This window comes from Sceloporus occidentalis, unplaced genomic scaffold (assembly GCF_023333645.1).
Source record: "Sceloporus occidentalis isolate IW3139 unplaced genomic scaffold, rSceOcc1.0.p SCAF_76, whole genome shotgun sequence".
Lineage (NCBI taxonomy): Eukaryota > Metazoa > Chordata > Lepidosauria > Squamata > Phrynosomatidae > Sceloporus > Sceloporus occidentalis.
This window is the reverse complement of record NW_028317056.1, coordinates 4,814,298-4,842,046: the sequence shown is the minus strand read 5'-3', so window position 1 is coordinate 4,842,046 and position 27,749 is coordinate 4,814,298. Positions and strand designations below refer to the sequence as shown.

At 42.9% G+C, this 27,749-nt stretch overlaps 1 protein-coding gene across 1 annotated transcript; it reads left to right on the top strand.

Annotated features, from left to right (window-relative positions):
- The first annotated feature begins 558 nt into the window (after window positions 1-558).
- On the top strand, window positions 559-26,426 carry LOC149285853 (uncharacterized). Its single transcript, XM_089494952.1, has 9 exons — window positions 559-637; window positions 17,982-19,541; window positions 20,265-20,363; window positions 21,043-21,045; window positions 22,503-22,598; window positions 23,811-23,846; window positions 24,648-24,764; window positions 25,204-25,437; window positions 25,615-26,426. The coding sequence occupies exons 1-9, from the start codon at window positions 559-561 to the stop codon at window positions 26,424-26,426; spliced, it is 3,036 nt and encodes a 1,011-aa protein (XP_089351078.1).
- Window positions 26,427-27,749: the final 1,323 nt, after the last annotated feature.

Here is a 27,749-nt window from a genome sequence, read left to right as displayed (position 1 = left end):
TTTTCTACATTCCCCATTATATATAAAAAAAAAAAACAAAAAAAAAAAAACACAAAAATAATAAAATTAAACATAATTTTTCAGCCCAGTGTCTTGTAGAATGCTGGCTAGTGTTTATTGCAAACATTTGCCACTAACATTTTCTTTTCTCTCCCGATTAACCTTTATACATAAAATACACTCTCATATTATGCCCCCCCCCCGCCACCATGTATAGAGACATGGTACATGTGAAGGCAATAACATACGTTGTATACATCTGTGCAGGGTTTTCCTTTGGGGGGCTTTATCAGCTATTGGGGGAGCTGTTTAACCTGTTTGATGCTTACATTGGGTGGTTTCCAGTTGTTGTTGAGACCCCTTACATGGGTTTTAGGGGTCTACATGACCTGGTACTCTGGATAGGTTAAATAGCTGATTAATTTTACACATTATTGGACAATATAATTTTGTAATCTGTCACCCACAAGTGTTTGGGTTATTTTTTTTAAATTTTTATTATTACTATTCAAATTCTGTTACTTGAGAGCCCCCCAGCGCTGTGTTATAGTGGCGGACATGCTGCGTTGTATAGCACCGGCGTACCGCCATATTGAATGCCGTGAGCGGTACTGCGTTATCCGGGGACGCGCCAATCGTAAACTGTTCTTGAGTTCTCCTCCGTGTTGGATCCTTTCCCGTATTGATCCTTCACTTGGCACTCCTCCCTTTTTTCCTCGTCCTTTTCCTAATTTTGTGGGTCTGGATTTAGCTTCATACATTTTTTTTTATTTTTTTTATTTGTACCCATTTCAGCTCTTGTGTTCATTAAGAAAAAAAGCTATTTTATATTTTGTTAAGAAAGTGACCTAAAAAAAACCCTGCAAGGCAATTTCCTTTGTAAAGAAACAAAATAAAAATGTTTGTACCTTGTTTTTTTTAGAAATCATGTGTTTGTCTCATTTATTTCACTATTTCTGAGGTTTTTCTTTAAATATATAAAAAATATATAAAGCGTAAGAGATTGGAAGATCGCCCTACAATGTGATAGGTGTGTTTTATATTTAAGATCCAGCGCCCCGTGCGACTTTGGTTGAAGAATGCATATTAAAGTACTTAACTGTAAGAGAAGCTGAAGCTCTAAAGCTGCAGTGCAATGTCCCCTCCATGGTCTCATTTTCAGATCACTGATTGGCTGATTTAAGCAACCGATTAGTCACAGGAAAGCGCCGGCAGATTCTATGTATGACACATATGACCACTTTCATTACTTGTATGTACAAGTAGTTTTTTTGGTCATATTACCCAATTGTTTATCCCCGCACGGCCAGCAGAGGGCAGCCTTCCCAACTTTTTCCTCTTTGTCTGAAGGACCCCTTATATGCGATTTGACATCCCTTGTTTATTACATACATAATACATACATATATAATAATAGGACGTTTATGTGTGCGTGTGATAGGCTGTCAAATGGCAAAAAGGATTGGGGATCTACAGGGGGCAGAAGAATGGGTCATTTTGGAAAACCGTTACTAATTTGTATCCATGGTGACCGCAGACAGCCGGCTCTGAAATAACTGTATGGTAGATATCTCCAGGGAATACAGTGTAGCTGAGGTTTTTGACACAATTTGGCAAATATCTTTTCCGATGCTGCTTTTAACAAACATCTGAATGAACCCGAATCTTCTGCGGTAACGAGAACTGGCACCTTTTTGACAGGTTAGCGAGAATTTTTAATGATAATACCATGGGCCACCAAGACCAAAGCCTGGACCAATGGAACTGCTCCGTGATATATTTGAGGGTCTGCCTTCCCTGGACTTACCTTCCGGTGAGGTTTTCTCTAGATGTTCTCCCCTGAGCTTGAGGTCCTCTTTGGGCAGAGAATGTGGGTACATTCAGGAACTCTACCTCAGGGAGGTGTGTAGCAGGTTGGAAATTTACGACAGGATGCCCCACACAAACTTTTAGGTCCCCGCTTGGGACACCTGTGTTGGGATGTGTGGCCGTCCACCTTACCTGGAGAGCCACCGCGTGAAGCTCAGCTCCAGAGGGTGGTGAGGTGGATGTCTATGCTGCTATACAGCTCACTGGGCTGGTCAGGGGATATCCTCTGATCGGGACGCCTGCGGTCAATGTTACAGAAGACTGTCGGCTAAAGCATAGGCTTCCGCAGTCTAAGAGGGCCGGTTACAATGGCGAGATCTCTGATCCACCTGGCCTATTAAGCCACGGCACGGTGGCTTTCATCCTCCAAACCTGCCTCCATAGGCTTAGTTAAACTCCATTCCCATTAATACCGGTATTAGGCGTTTGTCCAGTGCGGGGGGGACTAATGGAGAATGAGAAGCTACTGCCAACTTGCACTAAAACCCCCCAACTTTTTGTAGGGCTGGAATGTTGGCAAAATGTACAGTTTCCTAATAATATGGAGCCTTTACCGTTTTGTTTTGTAAGCTTTTAGTCGCCGTTTTTGCCTTTTTCTTCTGTCCGCATTGTAACCATAGAACCTTCTAGAACTCTCATTGCGGGAAATATGTATATTCCCTGAATCGACGTCGTCGTCCAAATTGACGCCTCACCCGGCATTTCAGGGGTTAATTTTGCCAGGCAGCTTTGTGATGGAATTGGCTACAGTAGCAGCCATAGGAATTAATCCCCCCCCAAATTCCCTCTCTAGGGGTAATAGCATTCCACGTATCCAGAAAGAGAGCGGGGACAGCTGGGCTGAGAGTAAGGGGCCGAGGATATATACAGTAACATTGTGTCAGCACGGAGAGGCTAACACGGTTATTTATACATGTCACACGCCTGCCCGATTCACTGATGCAGAAGGAAAGGTGGTAAAGCCAAGAATGACCTACTGTATGCGAAGGGGATTCCCAAATCGCGCCGGAGACCGGGAGAGTCCAGCCTAGTGGCCCAACGGTTAAGTAGCCCAAAACCCATTTGGCAGACATCAGGCCCAGCATGCACTATTCTTCCAGTCCTGTCCAAGATACATTTACATAAAAGGCAAAGAAAGGATCCAGTTATCATGTAATGGTGTCTTAACGCCCTTGTTGTATGGGGGGATCCGGCACAATCCCCCCATCTGCACTTTCCCTTCCCCCACCCAATGATTCCCCCCCCCCCATTGTCAGCCCTTCCGAGATCTCAGACCACACACCCCCCATTACAAGGAATTAACTGGACATCCAATAGTCTTTATGGTCTTTATTATCCAATTATGGCTCTTTTATTCAAATATTTCAGCCCCAACCCAAAAACATCATGAAAACGGAAACAGAGACAATTACTCGCTCTATTATGCTGATTTGGTGCTATTCATGCAAATTTCCTTCCATTTCCCATGATGCACTGAGTTCTACTGCCAGCCCGAGCAGGAAGTTGCACCTCACGCATGAGCGTTGGTTTTAGGGGGTGTGGTTAGAGGCGTGGCTATGAGGCGCTGCCCAGCTTAGATACAATAATGTCCTTTTTGGCAACATCAGCGGCAAAAAAACCAGAAAAAACAGCGGCATTGGCAAATTCACAGTTTCTTTTTTCATGCACCTTTTATCAGTTTGGTCCAAACTAAGTCTGTCTGTGCGCGGATTATTTTATTGTGAATGTAGTTATTGTTATACATTAACCTTTATATGTTCTGTTGGTAGTGTACTTGGTGCCAGGCCCTAACTGGCCAACTGGCCATCGGCACCCCATACTCCCAATACTCTGCAGTGTGTGTCCGGTGCCCAGATATGCCTGTCCGCGTGGGCATAAAAAGTGCCAGAGCCGCCTCCTCAGTTTATGCTCGGTGCTGTACATAAGGTTGATAGTGTGCGCTATACATTGCGGTATATCTAATGTTGGCTACCTATGCATGTTGCATCATTGTACAGCGCTGTATGTGCACATGTAAGTTAGACAGTATATTCAGGGCATTGTATATGTTTATGGTGTTTATTCATTATACATTATGAAGGTCCAACCCTGATGAGCTTCTGCTACAGGAAGAGCTTGGTGGCCCTGTGTAATGTATGGTTTAATCAGTGAGATTTTTCCAAAGTCTAACTCATTGATTCATGCATTATACAGGGTCGGTGGGGAAATGCATATGGTGGGGGGATCTAGCAGAACCCCCATGCATTTGCAAAAAGTGACAACAGGAAAATGTAAACATTAAAGTGCACATGATGGCTGGCGTGTCCTTTTAAAGCCGTAACTCCTCTGCCAGCTCTCTCTTTAGTGAATAAGCCCCACTGTCTTCCAGGGAGAGTCATCAAAATAACCCCCAAAAATGTGTTACTTTGTGACTTTGCACCTGGTGGGTGCCCTGAGGTTAGAGAAGATCAGATGTGTGCGTGTATGTGTGTGTCCATGGGTCGCGAGCACCTGTGTGACAGCCCGTGACGCGTGTGACAGCGTGTGTGTCAGCTCTGTGTGTCGGCTGCTGGGTATAAATAGAGGAGACCACCATGCCATGTTTCCTGGCTGACACCATGAGAGGACCGAGCTTACTGTGCTGCTGCCTAGCTGCCCTTCTCCTGCTCGGGGGTGCAGGTAGGGATCCTCAATGTCTCTTTCTGTTATGGAGGGGGCAGATATGGGGGTTATTGGCATTTTATTACCTTGGCTTCCAGAATCATACCGCTCGCCCTGAGGGTTTATAAAAAAAATTAGGGTCTGCGGGTAAAAGGGGAACCAAGTATATAAAAAATAAAGAAAAAAAATGTTTTTCTTTTTTTCCTTAAAAAATCCTAGGCTGTGTTATTTACCAAAACATTAAAAAAAATGAAGACATATTAATAACGGTTTGAAAGACTGGTGCTTTTGCCAATGATCAGATAATAGATTGCTTCCCAAAAAAACTCTAAATAAATATATTTTTTAATTTCTGTATACCGTAAGTACTTTTACAGACTTCATATAAAGCCCTGCCATTATATCTATATATATTCTATAATCTGCGCAGCAGATATAGCATTCCGTGATTATAAGGATATAAAATGGTGTTAAATAACAGAGTGCTTTTCCTCATCCAATAGGATACCAATATCAAAGGGGTCATCGCAGACCTTTCTTTTTGATGAGATAGACATTTGGTGACAGCAAAAAAAAATCTAAAAAAAATTACATAGGCCTTTGGACTGAAAGTTTTATTAAAATATGTGTTTTTTTTATTTTTTTTCTAATTTAAATACTGTATGTATAAATATGTAATATATATATATATAATTTTTTTTTTTTAACTATTTCTACCTTTCTAAAATGCAATTAATGAATGCTTGCTTTCTGGCTTTTGGTAAAGTGGTTTAAATTGTTGTATTCAGTAACATATACTCATGTAAGGTTTGCTAGCCCCACCATACTCGATGATATCAGATCTTATGTGACACTAAGAATTGGGATTTATGGGAAAACATTTTTTTATAAATAAATTAAAAATAATAATATTTATATAAGGAGTCCATTCTGCAGGAAATTCATCTTAAGGCCAACTGTTCCGATGCTAAATATTCAAATTTTCTGATATTTATATGGGTTTAAAATGCAAATAAAAAAAAAACAAAAAAACATGCATCTAGCAAATGTAGGATTTTTCAGGACGGCCTCAAAGAAACATTGAAAAGTACTTTTCTTTTGTACTGTTCAGAAAGACGCAGATCAAGGGTACAACAGCTGACAGCGACTGTAACACGAGGCGTCCCCGGGGTGTAGAGTGACAGATGGTGCAGGGATGGGGGGGGGACTAAGTGGGGGCTAAAAGGGTGTTACAGGACCCCTGGCACTGAAGGGTTAAATAAAAGTGGGCTAAAAAGTTTTTGCCTTTTAAGCTTATTCAGGTTTCATTGTTGTATTTTTTTTATAAAGCTATTTTTAAACTAGAAATGATTTTTTAAGGCTTTGACTGGGTAGGAATTGTACTTTAAGCACCCAGATCTCTTGCAGTTACCCCTATCTCAGGGTGATGGGGCAGATTCTCATGTTTATACAGACTGGAGCTGAGACTTCTCTATTCTTGGCTACTTCTGAGCATCTTATTAGGTGAGAATGTACGGTATTACAATTGAAATCCCTACTTGAATGCAGGTGACTCAGTCCCAAAGTATGATTGTTTTGGGTAGATCCGTTTTGGAGTTAGTTTATGTGTTTTTGGGTAGCCCTAGTCTTGCTAATCAGGATATTTTCATAGATGTAATAAAGTCTGTGTGATTTGCTACGGGTGAGATTCATATTGACCGATCCAAACTTTGCGTGATGAATGCCCCTGATGTAAAGTATATTTTTCTCCCAGAAATCGATCGTTATTATTAATTGAGAGAAGCTTCCTTAATATGAGAGAGCAGCAAGTATCCTTTAAGGGAATCAATGTCTCGGATGATTAAGTCTAACTCTTTTTGGGGGGTAATTTTTGGAATTCATGTTCTCTTTCTCTAAGACGGAGTAAAGTTCTCCACTTGGGGTCGGATCCAGAGCTATTTTCGTATTCTGAGTTGCATGGATCGGTTTCCTTGAGACTGTCTCTCTCTTTTAAAGATTTCAAGCAAACCTTCTTAAGTTGGAATAATACTTTCCGACGTGGGTCGGTATTTCGGATGCAGGACCCATCACATTGATTTGTGGTCTCGTCCCAGATATAGGTCGGCCTGTGAAGTGTCGTTGAGTTATAGACCAGTCTTGCGTTACAGTGAACTTCTGGCTCCCAGACCTTCATCAGCTCCTGGAGCCCGGCCTCTCTCCTACAAGGGCCCGACTTCTATTTCTAGAGCTTGTGGCTCGCAAGTGACGTTTGCCTAATCCATCATGCCCCGTGGCACCTGACGCAATCACACACACTGGCATTAACAGTTGTTAAGTAGCTGTACACACCTACTCTTGAACGTGATAAATTAGAAACAATGTATTTAAAGAAAAAACCGTCTCCAGATACATTTCGTAGAGCTTACTTTAGACCCGCGGCTTGGCCAAACGCCTTCTTTTTTGGGGTTAAAATAAGTATCGATTTACTTGCGGTTGTAAGATCCATACTGATCATTTTTTTACTGATCTTTGGTACTTTAAACTCTTTTATTCAGTTATGAATTCATTCTTAAGGAAATATCATTTTCATATAAACCAGGGATAAAATGTTTATAAAACTGGGTCATTCTACAGATCTGTGTTATAATACGATGTGCCCTGCATGATGCGTTATTAAATAAATCTCAGGGTTAAAGGATTATGGACAATCTGTACTGTGGAATGACGTGGTTTTTAATGAATTCCCCTTATGGGCCAACCTAGGGAATTCTCTTTGATCTAAAGCTCCCATATCTCCAAGCCGCTCCAGTGCCTGCCAATTTAATGATCACACTCATTGAGATCACACTAGGCTATTGCGGCAAAGAAAGGCACATCAGCCAATCAGTGTTGCTCCAGGTTCAATTTCCCTATGAGCTCATATACCATGTGACACAGAGGAAAGGAGACAGGCGAGACAGAAGTAACAGGGCCCTCCGTCACAAGCAGCAGGGCCGGCCCTATAATGGGGCAGACTGGGGCAATTGCCCCAGGCGGCACTTTAGAAGGGGCGGCACTTTGCCGCCCCAAGCGCTTTTTTTTTTTTTTGAAGCGGAGGAGAGAGGGGCACCGAGTGGTTTTCGCTTACCCGCTCGGCGCCCCTCTCTCTCTCTCCTCTGCGGCGAGTCTCCCTGTTCGGTCCCGGTGCCGGCTTGTAATGCAGAGCGCCGGAAGTGACGTCAATTTCCGGCGCTCAGCATTACAAGCCGGCACCGTGGCAGAGCAGGGAGACTCGCCGCAGGACTGTTTAAAGGTAAGTACCGGGGGGGGGATCGTAGATTATGGCGTCGGCGAAGTTTAAAATGCCGCCCCCCCCCCCCGGCGTCGGCGGGGGGGGGCGGCGTTTTAAACTTCGCCCCAGGCGGCGTTAAGTCTTCGGCCGGCCCTGACAAGCAGCATTCGCAGAATGACGTTGAGAATATGGTTGATTTAATTGTCCTAATAATCTTGGTTTGCCCTGTTTTGGATATATTGACCCCACTGGCTAATTTTAATAACTACTGCAGCGCGAAGCAGACATGGTGTCCTGAGTTAGGAAGAGTAGGCCAGTCATTGGAAGATGTTTAGTGATTGGAATTTTGTCTTTTAGTTTAGAACCCTGAACATGAATACTATCAACCATCTAAAACAAGTTATCGGTATATTTGGCCCAAGTATTTCTAAAGCAGAGTTTGTCATCATGATCACCTAACCTCAAAAGTGTAGATCTTGAAGAATGCTCTACATGAGAAGCGGTGTTCCTCGTGTAAACACAAGTGGATCAGTATCACTGGAGAGACCGGTTAATCTAACCGTCCTCGTGTAACGAGATCCAGAAATCTTGTTGGGTAAATACTTGAGAGCCAGTTAATGGGTCACCACGTCAGCGCTGGAAACTTAGAACACTTAGATGTAGGAAGATATCATCATATTCTGATCACTCTTTGGTACGACTTTTGTAGACCTATTGATTTTTCCCAAATTCACCATATTTTGGATGCTGAAAATCGCTAGTCAGCTGTAAAATCCATGCCAGGAACTTGGCTAGCAGACATTTATGGGAGTTGTAGCTGACTACCCGCTGGAAGTCCATATCTCAGGGGGCCTGCTGCAGAGAGGGTCATCAGTTTGATCAATAAATAATGGACGCCATTGAATTATACTTGCTGCAGGCCAGCCTGTCTTGAGTAGGATGTACAATTTGTCCCTTAGCAGAAATCTATGGACTTTGCTTGCCAGTAATTATAAGGTGAATATAACCGCAATGAGATACACGGGGCCTTCAAGGCGTGAAGATACGGAGATTGGGGTCGCATCAGTTCAGATTTTCGTATAATTCGGCTGCCGTACCCAGCCCCTGGCGGCGTCCATTCATTCTCACCCTTCCCATAAATAAATACAGCAATTTTCCTCAATGAGGGAATACGGAGCTGAAAGTGTTTCCTTCCTCCTAATGTGCTTCCTGAAGATGTTGGTGTTACTTTGTATGCTGACTTATCTTGTGTTTTTACAAATGACTTCCTCAGTTACGATTTAGTAGATACAAGCCAAGATGTGATGTGGAAATTGGTTTGTAATCGTTACTGCACGTACAATATGCCCGGAGTCTGGCTATTTTACAGCCTGTTAGACCCCCTGGAAATGTTGCGCAAACCAGTGAATTTATCGCACTTGCGCAGGAGACACATTCAGTAAAATGCATCTCCTGCAAGCCAAGGAGCTGGACGGCCGCAAAACATCTCAAATGTATAGACAGGGTTTTGAGGACACTCACCCATCATATACATTAAATATTAGGGGTTCTGAATATATTTTCTGATCACGGTTCCCCTAATCATACCTTAAAATGCAGGCCTATCACATCGCTCATTGCAGTGTTCTGGGTAATAAAGTCGTGTCTGTCAGTATACCAGGACTTCTTGCCTTGGGATTTTATTTATCGGTGGGTACGTCCCCCATGGACACCAATTGGACCACAGCTTATCACCTGAAACCCGCAGATCTCTCTAGACTTCGTAGTGGACTCAGGAGAGGACTTTAATTCCTGGTTCCCGCCAGTGGCTACAGGAGCTCACAATACTTGCATTCATAGCCAACAATTATCATCTTATTAAACTTTAGTGGATAGACGGCACTAGTATCCGTGTTATTCAAGGCACTGAAAGTGTTAATAAAGTGTGAATTTGTGTGCATAAAACATGTGAGAATTAGATACCTGTTCTCACCTCTAGTGTTGGCTAGGATGGTGTTTACGGTTCAAACAAGCTATTAAGTACCTGATTACTTGTCTGTATTTCGAGTTGAGCGAGGTTAAAGCCGCGGTGCCACGTTGGAGTTTGCTGTGGAATGGGAAATGGAGACTCGTTAAAGTTAATTTACTAGACAGCGTCTGTCCACAAATCAATCACTGACGCGGTGGCATTTTAATGGGCCTTACAGAGAATCTAAAATAAGAGGGTCTCTCCCGTTAACCAGAAGGGAGCTGCGTTGTCAGGTGGTCCTGCTCTTTAAAGACTCAGTAAGGGAAACAGAGACAGCCATATTGGCCCGAGAGGAGATAGAGTCTTTAGTAAAAGTTAATACCGTTTATTCGTCTTTGGATGAAAAATGGAATTAATCTGGCGAGACCAACTGGCCCAATAAAAGGTATCGCCCTTGAACAAAGACACCAGCAAAAGGGTAGTAGATGTCTCCTAAGACTGGAACATCTAATATTTTAGAGCCGATTCCTTTATCTCTTTATCAACAAGGCCTTAACCTTCTCACATTACAAAGTTACTACATCTGCACCCCTCCTTATTCTTTTTTTGCTACCCCAAACCTTACAGTTACAGTCTCCTTGTAGACAAAGGTGAGGGAAAGCCCACTCCCCACCCCACCCCACCAGCTCCCTTTTGGATCTGGCTTGGCTATACCCTTGCTCGTCCTTGGGTAAATTTAGGATGTTCCCCTCTCCCCCCCCCCGAGCCGAGGATGAATTGCTAATGATTCTAGTCAGCTTGCTAAGTATGGAAACTACTGTAACGAGATACCAAATTGCTATGAACTAGCATATCCCTATGACCCCCCCTCCTCAGCCACTCTATGGCTCTCTGTCCCTGCATGGTCAGCTTCATTTTGCCCCCCCCCCCACTGTCACTCTTGCCCACAGCTGCTGTCTTCTCGCACTGTCACACAGCACAGTTGTGGACGCTCGCTGTATCCTTTTAAGGTTCTATTTCATTCTGTGCAGCAGGATCCAGCCCTTGGATTATTCTGGGGATGCTGGACCTTTGTGTGGTCCCTAACATCTCCGTCCACATATCACCAAAGAAACTTGTAGACAATAGAACTCCTCGCGATCCGTCATCCCGATGGCTTTTAGATATTTCACTTGGCCAACTCGCAAAATGAAGGCATCCGATCCAATGGAATATTTCCCGATGATTGCTCCATGCTTGGCACTGTCCACTGTAACTGGTCATTGAAGTTTGACTTGTCGTGACTTCTGCCCATTCCCACGCATTAACTATTTGAGTATATTTACTAAACCCGTGAGTTTATAACCAAGTTCACAAGGACAACCCCAGCGAGCTTCTCCTGCCAGAAGATGTTGATCCATGCCTGTTACTAGCTAAGTGAATAGCCCTTCATATCGAATAGTGTAGATGATGGGTCGAAATGCCTGGTTAAGTGAATACAATTCTGTTTGCACACGGCTTGAGTAACACATCCCATAACCATTTGGAACTCTCGCTCAGAATGTTTATAGACAGGATGTTCCTCCCGTGCTTAAGACTCAAATCCAATACATGGAGCTACCAGTTGTTGGCATTTTAATGAGTAAAGCCCATGGCATATAAGTGACACCTGAGCCAAGGGGCAAGGTTTTTCTTTCCGTTTTGCAAGCTTGTAACACGTTAAGATGGCCATTTCATGATCACATTCCTACGGTAAACACCTGCTTCTGTTTTGACAAGTGTCTGACTGTCTTTTTAAAGGCTTTACGAAAAAGGGACCCTTGGGCACCATTGGCGGAAATTCTGTAAACACAATGAGCCATACTTTCCATGGCTAAATTTAGCTAAAAATTTGGGGTTGGACAAAAAGTCTCATAATCCTTTTCGAGTTGGGAGTTTGACTCGTGGTAAGGAGTCCCACAGGTTGTAGACTAACACGCAAGTGTATCTTCATGTGGCGGCTTAACATACAGGAAATTAAAACCACATTTATGAGCGTCCCGGAGCTGAATGAGCTGACTTCATGTCTTCTCAGTACAGCATCGGCAATCAGACCAGAGACCTTGGAGTTATAAGATGCCCTTGTCACATGCCGGCTTTTTTTGGCAAAGCAGCGGCGAGGCGAGATTTCGTCATACTGATGACATGCAGGCTCTAAGATCCAGGTTCACAAGCCTCGGACCATGAATACTGTTTGGAAACTGACGGACTTGAAGATCATGGCACGTGAATCTTCTCACCTTACAAGCCTGCTTTGGTGTCACATGACAATTAAGTGTTTCCAGACAAAATTGTGAATGTGTATAGCATAATGTAGGTCAACAAAGCTGTTAGGTCTTTGGTGTTGCATTGTTATAAAATAGATACTTTTTGTGTTATTTTCATGTTTGTTTTTTAAGAAGGGAGTATTTGTGTTCTGGAAGCTGGCTGGGCTTCTTGTTGGTTCCTCGATGGTGCTTTCGGTCAGGGACTAAAAATCAGCAAGACCTCCAGCTGTACAAAGGAAAACGAAGCACAGTAAAGGATTTATCTGCTAAACTATATCATCAACTGTCCGAAAATGTAAGAACACATACAATAACAACCATTATACTCTCTAGAAGGTCATCCAGAAATGGTCCAGTATGGTCCTCCATCAGAAAGACTCAGCACAATTATAATTTCCAATCCACTCCGCAGTTAAAAAGATCAGAGATAGAACTTCTAGAGGGGTATTCTGGATTCCAGTCCAGAGAGATTCCCAGTGTCTGTACATCATACAGTATGATATTACCGTTGGGCGGTGGGGGGGAGAAGAAATCTGAATATGAGCGTGTGTTTTAATAACAGTTATTATGTAATGTGATATGCCGCATATCCTCCAGAAGTGGCGAGGGATCCCCACAGCTTGGCACATCTTATACAAACGGGTATCCCTGGGTTGCACGAGGCATCTCACGTGTTTCTAGATGATGGAATAAAAACAAGTCCCCTATATATTTAGCCTACATAACTTTTTTCCTGGTAGGCTAGAACCAGTTGGCCCATTTATTCTTTCTTGTTGCCTATTTCTGTTTTTCTTTGGTCAGACCCTTCAGAGTCCATCTACTGTATTTGTCACCTCCCCTTCTGCTGGAAGGCTATTCCATGCAAACACAACTCTTTTCTCTAATACCATGACGTTCTTATTTAAGACATCATCTGTCTACTGGAATGTCATGAACTTGCATATGGTAGAACACACACACACGCTAACAGACGTTTCAGAGAGGTCAGATTATCTGTCTTGGAGCAGGATGGAGAGGTATTTTAAGATGAAGGAACATTTCTCGGATGGTAAAGGTCATCTCTTAGTATAGTTTCATTCACCTGTACAGTCTCAGGAATCCTGTAAACCAGACAGACTCCATATGGTCCAACAAGTAATATGAAGAGCTTCATTACACAAAATACCCGGCTCTACACGCAAGCTAGAATTTCTGAACGCCGCTCTATGAGCCCCTAATTACCAGCGAAGTGCGCAGAGAAAGTGTGCAAAACTACACGGGTTCTCTAAGTATTTGGCTGCCAGGAGCCTATAAAATATACTGAATTTACAGCATTCTTTTATGTTCTTTGACCTAATTAGACAGGCAGAACCATTGCATTGTATTGATTTGCATATGGTGCTGCTTTGTGATGTCACAAACACTGCGGACCGCTCAAACTTAATAATCTTCAAACTTTCCCATGCAATTTTTTTTGATCGTCTTAAAGTCGGATCTTTCACTCAAGAGGACTAATTAACGTCTTATCCCGACGAGGCTTTCACTTTGTTCTCTGGGTCATTTAAAAAAAAGGCAGGAAATTCACATTTCAGGAGGACTGAATCTTGGGTGACAATCAGGATTTCCTCCAGGCTTAGGACCTGTCTATTTTCCTTTCCTACTGTACAGCTCTGCTGAGTATGATGGCGCTATATACATCGATAAATAATAATACCATCCTAGAATGTTGCGGATTTTACCACTTTATGGCATTGTGAGCTCATGTCTTCTCCTAGGACCAGGTAAGATGGACCTCAGGGAGGTCTAGTCATGTGAGTGGCAACTAGACTTTAACTGCCCCATTTCATTTGAAGTTGGGATGTCCTACAAGGAATGAGAATGGGTCGCGCAGCTCTGTGTGATACGTAACTTGTGCTGCATCAGCGCTGACCTCAGAGACATGTCTTACCCAACGTTCCTCTGGGCTATGCCACTGAATGTCACAGTGACACAATACTTTGTGTCTCATGCGTATCGTCTTTCCGAGACCGGTTATAAAAAGCAGTCCCATAATGAGACCGCTCGACCCGTCAGCAGTATGGATCAGAGCGCGCTGTTTTAAATATGTTTCAGTATTTGTCGTTTCATAATAATAATATATATATATTATAAATATATATATATTTTCTATAGTGCCATCCTATTCCTCAGCGCTGTACAACGGTATATTTTCTTGTATTTGGTTTACCCAAATTATGTCACTTTGTCCGTCAGGACGATGTCCCGTGCTATACGTTCTGTCTGATACCGAAATAGTAAAAAAGTTGGATCAAAATCTGAAAAGTGGCCTTATCACCATAGCAACCAATATATCAATCAAATCAGCAAGAAACATTGCATTGCTTGATACTGTGATTATTCTGATTTTCAACCAGAATAACTGCTTATATTTAACCCCTTATGCAGCCCCTTTTAATTAGTTCTTGGAATTGCCAGATTGCATCGTAGGGCAGTCTATGCATGCGCTGAATGTTTTTGGAGTAATTTTTCTTTAAATAATTGTATTAACCCCTTGGCAGCTGTTGGCAGCACATGGCACGGCGAGTCTGTCCACACGTCTCGGATCAGGCTATTTTCCTGTCCGTGTGACAAACACCTGCTGTGGATTGTCACTTTATTGGGGGGGGGGGGCAGCTTTTGGAGCTGAAGACACGTTAACCTCCTTACAACCAAAGCCGTAAAGCACACAATGCACCTCTTTGTATTCTTCTCAGTACCTGCGCCACAAGGTGCATGCATGGCGCTCATTCATTCACGAACGTCCACCTGTTTCCGTCTATATCCGTGCGGGTTATTTTTAAATCCCTTTGCCCTACACCGCAACTGGTGCATTTGGTGAGGACCCATTTGTAACAACTAAATTTGTTTGTTTCCATTAAAAAAACATGAAATGGATCAGAGATCCAGCGCAGACGGGGTTAATGTTGGAAATGACTATTGTAGCTGAAATCTCTTCATAGGCGTACAGAGGCCTTTATCACTCCCAGGTTCCAATGGCCCTTTATCACTCCCATCACTCCTGTGTTCCAATGGCCCTTTTGAATGATAGTGTGTGTGTATATATATATATATATATATATATATATATTTATTTTATTTTTTTAATACATTCGGGGAGGACACTTTTGTAACATAATAGCAGTGTCTGCTGTTTACAGAGAAGGGGCTTTTCCAGGAGAATTAAAGTTTTCTTCTGCTGCCGTGGGCAGGGAGATTTGCTTTTGAGTCTTCTGGATCTAATTTGTCCAACAGCGAGTGATTTACAATAACTGTATCTGACGAAATAGCCTTATGTGTATCACATGCGTGTAATACGGCTTTTTTACATCATGTAAAGCTAGTTTCCATTGAACAGCACTGAATAATACGACAGACTACAATTCCCATCATGGGCTTTTCATTAAACGAAGGTATCTCTTCTATGGGTTGAAAAAAAAACGAATGAATCTAATGAATTATCAGCGACCAGAGAGCAGCCGCATAATTCCAAATTATCAACCAGGACGGGGATGTTAGGTCGGGATCACGGCTAAAATAGCTCCGCAGATTACTGCCCTCCCCGGGGGATATTCCTGAAGTCTCCAGACGCTGCATGCGTGTCACACGTTGAATCCGGGACATGCCAAAGACAAGTTAGCATGTTTGAAGTGTATTTTTACATTTCTAAAGGGCAGATACTTCACCGTAAGACATACAGTGCACCGGTTTGCCTCCAAAGTGACAGCTTTATGCATGAAATGTTTATCGCCCTCCATTCTACTGCCTAATGAGTCGTAGAAGCCAAGTCTGGGGTTAATAAGAACAGCGTGATAAAGGAGCGCACGCGATAAAGTCCATGAGCGTGATCTGCAGTGAAATATTTTGATTGCAGAATGGAACCCATTATTCCTGCTCAATACCGGTAGAAGGAGATAAATACCAAGGGAGAATATATAGACCCCCTTTAATCGATCATATAAAAGCTAGCATAGTAAGGGGGGGTTTGTCATATGGGATTTGGTTATTCACTAACATGCTGGCATTCATTTGGGCTTTAAAATCACTAACTGCTGTTTCTCGTAATACCTTCTAATGGCACCGCCGATCTGGTTTATAACGGGTACCGGCAATGAAAGTGTTAAACCGCAGCATGCAGCAGACCTTGTAAAGGCTTCAGGAGCCCCTCTTGTCACTTTGTTACCTGACACTACTGGTATATAATGGGAAGCATTTAATAAATAAACCCTTAGCCTAACCGGTCTGCCATTATTTTTTATTTTTTTGTGATACGTTTTGGTACCGTATTCTATCATTGTTTCTGTTTAAATTCCCCAATGCGAATATAAAGATGCGTACAGGGCCAATCTGAGACTACAAAGCGGCAATATGAATATTATTTCATAATTTGTCCATTACAAAGGCTGTCCTGTACAGCGGGCGATTACTTTCAAGGGATCCATATAGTGGATATAGAGGCAAAAGCTGATTATTGTTGACCTTATTTGCATGCGCCTACCCAGAATCCCTTGTGGTTGTGGCAGCGCCATGAGATTTCTGAGGAAAAAAACAGGCCTTCTGGCTTGTCTGGTGTAGATGAGTGTTTAATAATACTTCTGCTACCCCCTTCATTTGTCCAGGCATTGTCAAATGGAATGACCATTTTAAAAAAAGCCACCTTTGAAACACCAAAAGTCTAGTTTTTTCCTGAATGAAAATTTTAAGGGAGAGATATATATATTTTAAACATTTTACAATAAAAACTGGATTAAAACATTGCTTTTATACATTGCTTGGCTAGAATCAGGTATATATATATATATATATATATATATATACCCCCAATAACATTTTGCCTGTAGCATGTTTTTGAACATATTATAGAAATATACCGTATTTTTCGCTCCATAAGACGCAGTTTTTTCCTCCCAAAGTAGGATGAAAAATCAGCCGCGTCTTATGGAGCGAAGATGCAGGCAGGGGGGGGGGGGGGCAACGATATACCGTATTGGCTCGAATATAGGCCGCACTTTTTTCCCCCACTTTAAGACTTTAAAGTGGGGGTGCGGCCTATATTCGGGGTCTAGCGCCCGACGCCCGGGACATGCAGTCCCGGGCGCCGGGCAGGCAGCGGGGTTAGGATACAGATCCCCCGCAGCGGTGCAGGGGACCTGCATCCTACTCCCCGATACGCTCAGACAGCCTCCCCTGCCAGCACTTCCCACGGGGGGGGGTGCCGGCACGGGAGGTTGTCTAAGCGCATTGTGCGGATGCGTTTTACCTCTGCACCCCCCGCGGACTTACCGGAGCAGACTCCCGGGTGTCTTGCGGGGTCGGCGGGGGACGTCTACGCAATACAACTTCCGGTGCCGGATGTTGTATTGCGTAGATGTCCCCCGCCGGCCCCGGAAGACACCCGGGAGTCTGCTCCGGTAAGTTGGGGAGGGGGGGGCAGAGGGGGACAGTGGCAGCGTATCTCGGGGAGGGAGGACAGTGGCAGCGTATCTCGGGGAGGGAGGACAGTGGCAGCGTATCTTCCCATCATGTCTGACCAGCTTTTTTCTGTGCAGGCATGACGGGAGGATGATGTCCTTTTTTTATAGCCCATTTTTTAGCTCAAAATATTTTTTCCTTTTTTTTCTCCTCTAAAATCTAGGTGCGTCTTATCAGCAGGTGCGTCTTATAGAGCGAAAAATACGGTATATCCATTCTTGTTTGTTTTTTTCACTTAAAAGGTAGTATTGAATATTTTTCGGTTTTATTTATGAAAAAACTTGGTTTGGATATGAGTGGTTGGAATTGTTTTAGTTGGGTAACTTTAATTAGGATACATCCACCAGTGTCTCTCGATAAGCCCGGAACTGATTATACGGAGCATGATATAGATACTAAAAAGGAGGCTGGACTAACAGACAATGTCACGTTGTGTTTTTGGCTCTTCTCTCCTGAGCTCAGAGCTTGGATTACACTGACTGATCGTCTTCTAACTGTTTAGAACTTCAAGTCGCTTCCCCGGATGGCACTGAAGATGCTGGAAGCTTTTCCGATGGGCAGTCAGCTGCCGTGGATCCTGTCTTGGATGAGAAGTCAATGTATGCAGAGCAAATTCCGATACAAAATAGTCTGCTGTTGCCCTACAAAGAGGGCCTCGACGTAGAGACACAAGACTTCCAACCACAAGGCTGTATTTCCGAGGCCAGGGAAGAGGAAAAAATCGAAGGTGCCAACCCATTAAATGAAAGGGAAGACAAGCACAATACCACTAGGGTCGTACCTCCTTGCGAACATGCGACAAACGTTAGTCCTGAAACAGATGAGGTTGCGAAAGATGAAAGTAAAGAAGATGAAGAAAAATCTGGTCAAGATCCCCCGACGGAGGATCTTGACATTACAAAGGAAGATGTCGAAGATTCTGGTGAAACTGTGAAAGATGGAGAAGACATTACTGATAAAGCCCTTGACGTGGAGGTAGACCATGACCAAAATGAAGACCAGATTCATGGTGAAGAGGAGAGCAACTCTGGACCAGAGACAACTAAAAAGGCCATAGAAGGAACTGTTTTGGAAGAGGAACAAAATATTTTTGGCAGTGGAAATGAATCAGAGTTGGATGCACCAAAAGAGGATAAGGCAGATGAAATGGCGGAGAAGTCCGACATTGAAACAGATGATAAGAGCTCAAGTTATGAGGGGGATAACATTTCTGATCTTCCACTGGAAGAAAGCAATACTGATGTGTTAGAAAAAGAGACAGCCAACATCGACTCTGGTAAAGACAGGTCAGAAATGGTTGAGGAGGGTGAAGATATTCAGGGGACGATACTTGAGTTGGTCCCATATGCTGATGAAACCAGTGAACGCCATGAACCTGTTGATAACTCAGGGGAACTTAAATCTGATCCAGAGAACGTTAGCCAAAATGATTCAATGGAGTCTGAAGATTCTGATGAAGAAACTCTAGCAACAGTAGGCCAGTCAAGCGAAATGCATGATGAACAAGATGTATCAGAAGAAGACGCGGTAGAGGAAAACAAGGAGGGTGAAGAAGAAGAAACAGAAGGCGAAACCGAAGGGGAAACCATTTCAAAGGATGAGGCAGATGAAACTGAAGTAGAATCCACAAAAGATGAACTTATAGAAGAAATTCCATTATCAGCTGCCGTAGAAGAATCGTTAGATGATGGTACAGGAGGAGACGTTGAGCAGCATATTTCTCCATCTTCAGCTGAAGTGACAAATATGCTGGATTCAGTAAGGCAGGAAACATATGACAAGGAGGAAGCGTCTCAAGATAATGTCGGAAACGAAAACATTTTAGAAGAAGAGATAGATGAACCTGAAGTGAAATCTACAGAAGAAAAAAAGGACACAGGGGAAATTCCTCCAACAGCTGCAGAAGATAATTTGAAAGTGGAAGAATCTTCAGAAGGAAAGGGAGCCGTCGTTACAAAAGTCCAGAGCTCTGTAGAACAGGAGAGAAATGGGGACCCATTAGCAGTCATACCTTTAAAACCAGCACAGAGGAAAACAGTTAAACGACGACAACAGCTAAAAGGTATAAAGTCAACATAAATCCGTGTCCAGATATAATGGTGAATAAGGATTAATTAGAGTGTCAAAGAGAGAGAGATAATGTGGCCTCATAACATAGTCTGTCATTCTGGGGGTTACAATGGGATGTGCACCATAATGTCACAGATTCAGAGTGTCTGCGTGTCTCAAAAGAGACAGTGAGACCACGGCTCAAGGTACTGGGAGTCCCGAGACCCTAGGAAGCGTCATGCGGTGGAATATCTTCTACCTCTGGTACCAATGGTGTGAGAAAAGGTTTGCAGTGGATGTGTGAAAGATTCCCCAAAATAGTCTTTTATATATTTTTTTTATGTATGCCTAATTCGCCATTTCTAAATGCATATCTTGTTAAGGTGTTGTCCTAAAAAATTCATTCCTTTTACATATTAAGAGCTCAAGTATTTGCTTCCGTTGTCCAATATGTAATTTGCGAGAATACATGTTGTGATGTAACACGATACAATGGCTTTAAAGATAACCCCTATCTCATATCACCATCAGAAGACCAGAGACTTTAGCCGCTAACGGTCTGCCTGCTCGTTTATTAAGGATTATCAACAACTAATGAGTTGAATGCAATAAGGCAGACGTTCTTCCCAATAAGTAGCGGGAAGATAAGATTTACAGAGCTGGGATTTCATGGGTTTGGGGTGGCAGGCAGGATACATCGAAGGCTTTAATTATGTTTTGTCTTCCACTTTTACAGAAGATGTTGACGATTTAGAGGAGATCGCAAAGAGGGATCGGAACCACATAGACAACACTCTGAAACTTACAGATGAGAAGCCAAAGGATGATTACTCAGGTAATACAATGTAACAAAGGCACCTTGCACTGTAGCTCACTGATCCACCCCAAATTATAGGATTTAAACAAGTAATTCCCGGGCAGCGTTCTAATGTGAAGCAATCACATGGAAAATTATGGAAGGTCCGTGTTGATTGCTTCAGATATGGGACTTTGAACCAGAAAGGCTTCTTATACACAAAGCCTTAATGTTACTCATTCAATGAAGAGTTTAAAGCGTTTAATTTCTGTCACGTACTTTCTGTGTCAATACAAAATGTTAAACCAACTGTATTAAAAAAAATAATAATATATATATATATATATATATAAATAAAAAATAAATAAAAACATTTTAGAAAAAAAAAAAATAATAAAAAAAATAAAAAATAAAATAAAATATATATATATATATATACACATACATACTTTGCAAAACTGGGTAAAGGTCACAATACTTTATTTCACACCATAACACAGTTTCCTATTTAAATAACAGGGCTGAAATAAAAACAAACATCCTTTGAGTTCATTTTTTTCATCATATCCATAATTGCATTCATCAATATGAAAACAACCATAAAAACTTCTTTTTGACCCCATGGGCTGTGAGAATAACACAGCCATAAACCCCTTCTAAATTAAAATGTGTATATTCTTTCTCGCTTCCGTATATCTAAGGGTCGCCATCTCCAAAGGCAGTGCATTCCAAAGTGTAATGTAACGCACGTGAACTCTGTTGAATGATGCAATGTTTGGCTGAAACTATCAGGGCCACTTTAATTTTCCGTGCAGCGAGCTAGAAATACAGGCACCCAATTCAGAGAACCATACAAAGCATCTACAAGACGTGCGTCATGTTATTTACGAACATTCCGCTAACTCTCCGAATGATCTTCACGAAATAAAATATTCCTTGTGCTGCTTTACCCCGCATCATGGAGGTCTTTCTATAATCAAGCTCTAGGAAATATAGATTTAGGGCAATTCCACAATAACGCTAATACTAAATACCGTATTGGCTCGGATATAGGCCGCCCCCGTATATAGGCCGCACCCTAAAAGTTTGGTGCTTTTTTTTAAAGAAAAAGTTTTTTTCTTTAAAAAAGCACCAAAAAAACATGCTGCCACTCTGTCCTCCCTCCCCGAGATATGCTGCCACTGTCCCCCCCCCCGAGATATGCTGCCACTCTGTCCTCCCTCCACGAGATATGCTACCACTGTCCCCCCCCCCGAGATATGGTACCACTGTCCCCCCCCCCCGAGATATGCTACCACTGTCGTCGTCCCCCCCCCCCGAGATATGCTGCCACTGTCCTCCTCCCCCCCCGAGATATGCTGCCACTGTCCTCCTCTGCCCCCCGACTTACCGGAGAAGACTCCCGGGTATCTTGCGAGGCCGGCGGGGGACATCTACGCAATACGCGTATACAACTTCCGGTGCCTGATGTGCGTATTGCGTAGATGTCCCCCGCCAGCCCCGCAAGACACCCGGGAGTCTGCTCCGGTAAGAGCCAGAGGTAAAACGCATCGTGCGGTTAGACAACCGCACGATGCGCTTAGACAACCTCCCGTGCCGGCACCCCCCCCCATGGAAAGTGCCGGCAGGGGAGGCTGTCTGAGCGTATCGGGGAGTAGGATGCAGGTCCCCTGCACCGCTGCGGGGGATCTGTATCCTAACCCCGCTGCCTGCCCCGCGCCCAGGACTGCATGTCCCGGGCGTCGGGCGCTAGACCCCGAATATAGGCCGCACCCCCACTTTAAAGACTTAAAGTGGGGGAAAAAAGTGCGGCCTATATTCCAGCCAATACGGTATATAGAGAATGTATTTTTTATTCATAATGACCACGAACACAGCAGATTGTGTGCAGGTTGATAATTTGACCAAGTATCATATTTATGAAAATAATTAAGTAATTATTATATAATGTGTTATATTTTAGGAACTCATCATCAAGAAGTAAGTATATTTGGGATAGCCGGTATCTTGACCTTTTCATGACTCCGTCTTGGGTTTAGGACCATTAAAGTGTCCCACCAACAATATAGAAAACACCGATACAATATACAATCAGTTACACCAGCTGTGATAATCATACAGAACTAGAACTTTAATCAAAGATACTCAAGTTTTTTTTTTTTTTCACATCTCTTATAGCGGTCTTGCAAAGGCTAAGGAAGATTTACCATTCATCCATCAAACCCCTGGAACTGTCCTACAAGTACAATGAGCTGAGGCAGCATGAAATCACAGGTAAGCAGGTCAAGATGACTTTTATGTTTCGGCAAAGCCCCGTCGCGTTTTGCAGCTTTTTATAACACTATAACAAAGCAGGCGTTTAGGAACCCAAGACATTCTGAATATGGCATTCGCCGTCATAACCTTCATTTCAGAATATAGGCAACATTTGCCGTCGGCTACACTGCAATCTGGGGCATATCGATCAGCCTTATTTTCCCCAAAATAACCCCGTGTTAACGCATGGAACCCAGATGAACCTGAGCTTCCTGACCATAGGGAAGTAGTATTGTTCAGCTAGAGACCCGATGAAGTTTTAACCTATAACCCTCAGCATGTATGAAACACGCACAGAGTTTGTTATAACACATCATTGGATTAACAGGATCTGGCCCTTTTACCCTTGAATGATTTGGGTCTTATAACCTTAGATGATGGGTTGGATTTAACCCATTGAGACCCAATATGGTGAATTAGCAAAAGCCCCCCTCTGAGATATGTCTTAGGTATACATCTTCAGGGTACACAATGTCCTCCTGTTTCTCAAAATACTGTTAGATTAAACAACCCAGCTGTTCTAAACCATCTCATAAAGGAATGTAGAGAATCACGAACTTCCTTCAAATTGTGTTAATCTATCCATTTAAGGCAAAATATGTGATGACTTTCAATGGAGCAAAAAAGTACCACTACTTTTTTCCCTAAATATTCTATATTACTACCTAAAGAGACCATGGGTAATGGGTAATGGTTAATTCTGGTCCAAAGGGTCCATATGAAATAACTGAATGTACCACTTTTACCACTTTGCACCAGATTTGCCCAAACAGACTGACTACGACACTTGATTATTTAACAGAACCTAGTTTAGAAGGAGGACAGCATCCGTCCATAAAGCCTTGGAACCTAAAGTATTATTAACATTTATAACGCATTCCACAGCGCTGTATGGCGTGATTAACACATACATACAAACTAAGTAATATAAATGGCCATTAAAAAGCCATTATATAGTATAGGTAGCATGGATATTTAGATAATACTGGATCTTTACCCTCCTGCTGGCTTGGTGGTCTTACTCCCTCTGCTAGAAGGTCCATTATCTTTTGATTTTAGTCCACCGTTAGCTCAAGAAGTGTAAGTTTAGCAGCCTTTGCCATAAGGGGTTATTCCCCATATTCTTCTGATGATATGTTGACGTGTAATTTCCCTCCCGTTCGCTAACAGCTTACCAAGGACGTACCCTTGCTGACTCGGCCACAGGTGGGTAGAATCGCCTATGATGCCCGTACCCTGCCTGGCCTTCTCAGCTTGTGTGTCTGGCCTAGCAGCCCTCACCCTTTTGCCCCTGGCATGGCTTTGGTGGCCGTTCCCAACTGACTTACCTTCCCTGCTCAGCTTTGCAGTGACGGGTTCTTTTGACATAAAGCTGGCATAAGCCTACTGCACTTCTTTATAGGAATTAGGGACCCTGCCAATTGTTCACCATGTCCTACCCCGCTTTAGGACACATACTCCCGATTCTCAGCATGCTGGGCCCTCTTACAGCATATGCCCCTTCTACAATCCCTTTTATTTTGTTATATAAATTTGGGTTTAGAAGATTATCTTTGGGCAACGGACATGTAAATGCGGCCAAGATAATTCGTATACTATCAATCATTTTTATAGCAGAATACATGCTTTTAAGACAGAGTGTGTGTTGGTTGGGGGGGCAAAAAATAGCCACATAACTTTTTTTAACCCGAAATTACATTGCTTATAACATGCCAAAAAGGCTAAATTTTCTTAAGATTTTGTGAATGTTTTGCTGCTTTTGTCCTGTCCTTAAAAGTCTGCAATAGGACACGGCCATTATCACTTTCCAAAGTCAAGGGCCTTATTTAAACATGGAGACTCTGGAGGCTCTTTAAAAAAGTAGTGGTACTTTAGTAAATTGCTGATGGGCAGAATACTTCAAAAATGCTTTCAGAACAGGACTAGCTATTGTTGGATTCTCAATGTAAAAAATAACAGGAAACAATTCACATCAACACATTTCTCTCCTCACGTTCTCATTGCTAGACGGTGAAATCACATCTAAGCCGATGGTGCTGTTCTTGGGACCGTGGAGTGTCGGCAAGTCCACCATGATCAACTACCTCTTGGGGCTGGATGAGACCCCCTATCAGCTGTACACTGGTAAGAATGCCATGTTACCGATTAATAATGGTGCTCCCATAGTAGGTGTCCTGTAGGATGAACAGATGAGCTGCTGCATGATTAGGGATGGTTTCCAAGACTGAATACTGACACATCAAGCAAATGCCTGGTGGGACCGTAGCTAAAAGGTCCACATACTTACCCATACCGCCGTTCCAGACCATGTGTGGCCTCACACGGCAAGAGTATAAAAATGTAAGTGCGACATGTATCCAGCTGGCAGCTACACGTACGCCGATTGAGGGCCACTGGCCTTGAAGTGCCAGGGAGAGTCACCACCAATTCAGCCATGCTGGGATGTGACGTAGTCTTGTGTGACGTCATGGCTAATCCTAATGCTAATTTTGACTTTGCCAAAAACCTGTCTTATATATGAGTGTCTGACTACTACTAACAAGTCCTGTCATTTTTCTGGCAGGTGCTGAGCCCACCACATCTGAATTCACAGTCCTGATGCATGGTTCGAAGCTGAAGACTATTGAGGGCATTGTGATGGCTGCTGATAGTGCCCGCTCCTTCTCTCCATTGGAGAAATTTGGACAGAACTTCCTTGAAAAGTTAATTGGTATTGAAATCCCCCATAAACTGCTGGAGAGAGTTTCCTTTGTGGACACCCCTGGAATCATTGAAAACCGCAAACAGCAGGAGAGAGGTAAGGGTCCTGCCAATAATAATGTGTTAATCAATGGAGGGGACTCATTTCATCACATCTTCAACAAGCCCACCAGCTCCCAGAATCTATGTTTTGGCTAAAGTTTGGGTTTGTGAATCAAAGCATACAATTATTTACAAAAACTGTATCTATATTTCAATCTTTTTTTTATTACAGGGTATCCATTTAACGATGTCTGCCAGTGGTTCATTGACAGAGCCGACCTGATCTTTGTGGTGTTCGACCCAACCAAGCTGGATGTGGGCCTGGAGCTGGAGATGCTTTTCCGGCAGCTGAAGGGAAGAGAGTCCCAAATCCGTATCATTCTGAATAAGGCTGATAGTTTGGCCACCCAAGAACTGATGAGGGTTTATGGAGCCCTCTTCTGGAGCTTAGCTCCTTTGATCAATGTGACCGAGCCCCCAAGGGTCTACGTCAGCTCCTTCTGGCCAGACGACTACCATCCTGAAACACATCGGGATCTCTTCCTGAAAGAGGAGATCTCTCTTCTGGAGGATCTTAACCAGGTCATCGAGAACCGTCTGGAGAACAAGATTGCCTTTATCCGTCAGCATGCTATCAGGGTGCGAATCCATGCCCTTCTGGTGGACCGGTACCTTCAGACTTACAAGGAAAAAATGACTTTCTTCAGTGATGGAGAGCTGGTGTTTAAGGACATTGTAGATGACCCTGACAAATTCTTCATCTTCAAGTCTATCTTAGCTAAGACCAACGTCAGCAAGTTTGATCTCCCCAACAGAGAGGCATACAAGGATTTCTTTGGCGTAAACTCAATCACAAGCTTCAAGCTTCTGTCCCAACAGTGCTCCTACATGGGTGGCTGCCTTATTGAAAAGATCGAGAGAGCTATCACCCATGAGCTTCCCGATCTTCTCAGCAGCATCGGCCTAGGCAGAAAGTCTGGAGCTCTCAACTGTGATGTGACCGGTTGCGGGGAGACACCGAAAAATCGCTATAAGAAACATTAACTTATCTCCATCTTCTTCCCTCTCATATTTCCAGAATATCAAAAAAATAAAATAAAAAAAAAAACCACAGAGTTTCAAATCCATAAAAAGATCATTTGGTCTTTGGTGACTGTTTTTACCTGCTCTAGAGAACCTTGCAGACTGCACCCTTTCAAAGTGTCCTTGAAGTCACAAAGCTAATACCATAGAAATCCAAGTCCTTCCGTGCTGGAGAGTCCAGTTGCTCTGACACCGAAGGACATATGGCGAATGTTAGAAGTACCTTCAGGAAGCTCGATGTAATTGGTGAGGCTTTCAGAGAGACTACAGTAATCCTATTGGGTTCCAAGTATCTCACACCACCATGGGTGAACCATGGCTTACGATTGTCCTACAAGCGGTAGGAGACAACAAGTAATGAACCTCGATTCATTGGAGGCTCTCTGACTTCTCCAGTGTCACAAAAATATGTCTAACCCGGAGGAGAGAACACCAGCCAAAACCATAAAAAACACCTATCGTGGTAGCTCCATGCGCGTATCCATATCAGTCCTACGGCTCAACAGATTTTCCTTTTTTTTTTCTTTTCGAAACATTATTTTGCTCCATTTACCAATTCAGGAACAATTTTTATAATATCGATGTGTAATATCTGAAAGGGAAACTTTAAATGCTTTACAAGTGTGCCTTTCCTAATGTATTTATCCTTCTGTGAAAACACTGCCTGTTACAAACTATGAATAAGCTTTTTTGTTTGAACACACACAATGTTCTCTGCGGTCTTGCTTGTAACCTCTAGGCTAAAAGTGTTTGCCGGAGTTAACAGTGATTTTTTGGCATAACCATCCCCGCCGATCACTTCATAAAGCCATGTCTACATAAGAGAGGTGGCAATCAAGAGCTCCCAATCTCCAAATATCCACGATCTAGGATCTAGAAGGACACCGCCAGACAAAAAATGCATGGATCCATGCATTGCCACCCTATAAAAAAAAGTTTATTTTTTAAGTTAATTGGTAGCGTTAAATACCTGTTTATTGAATCTAGCACCGTGAACGCGGAGATTCCCAGATAAATGCAGGGCTGGGGTCGTTGAATGGTTAATTTATTATTTCTTTGAAGGACAGAAGGAAGTGAGTATGGGGTATGCTTTTAAAATAATGCGATCCGGTGGTCAGAAAAACGGCATGTTAAAAATATGTATTTTATAACTTTTTGATAAGGATCGAGTGCAGCGATCAGATGAATGGGTTTTCCACGGCGCCTAAAGGCTGAAACGAAGTCCTAAAAGTGAAGTCCTTTTTTTTTTTACTACGGGTAAACCATTTGAAATCTGGGCATTAG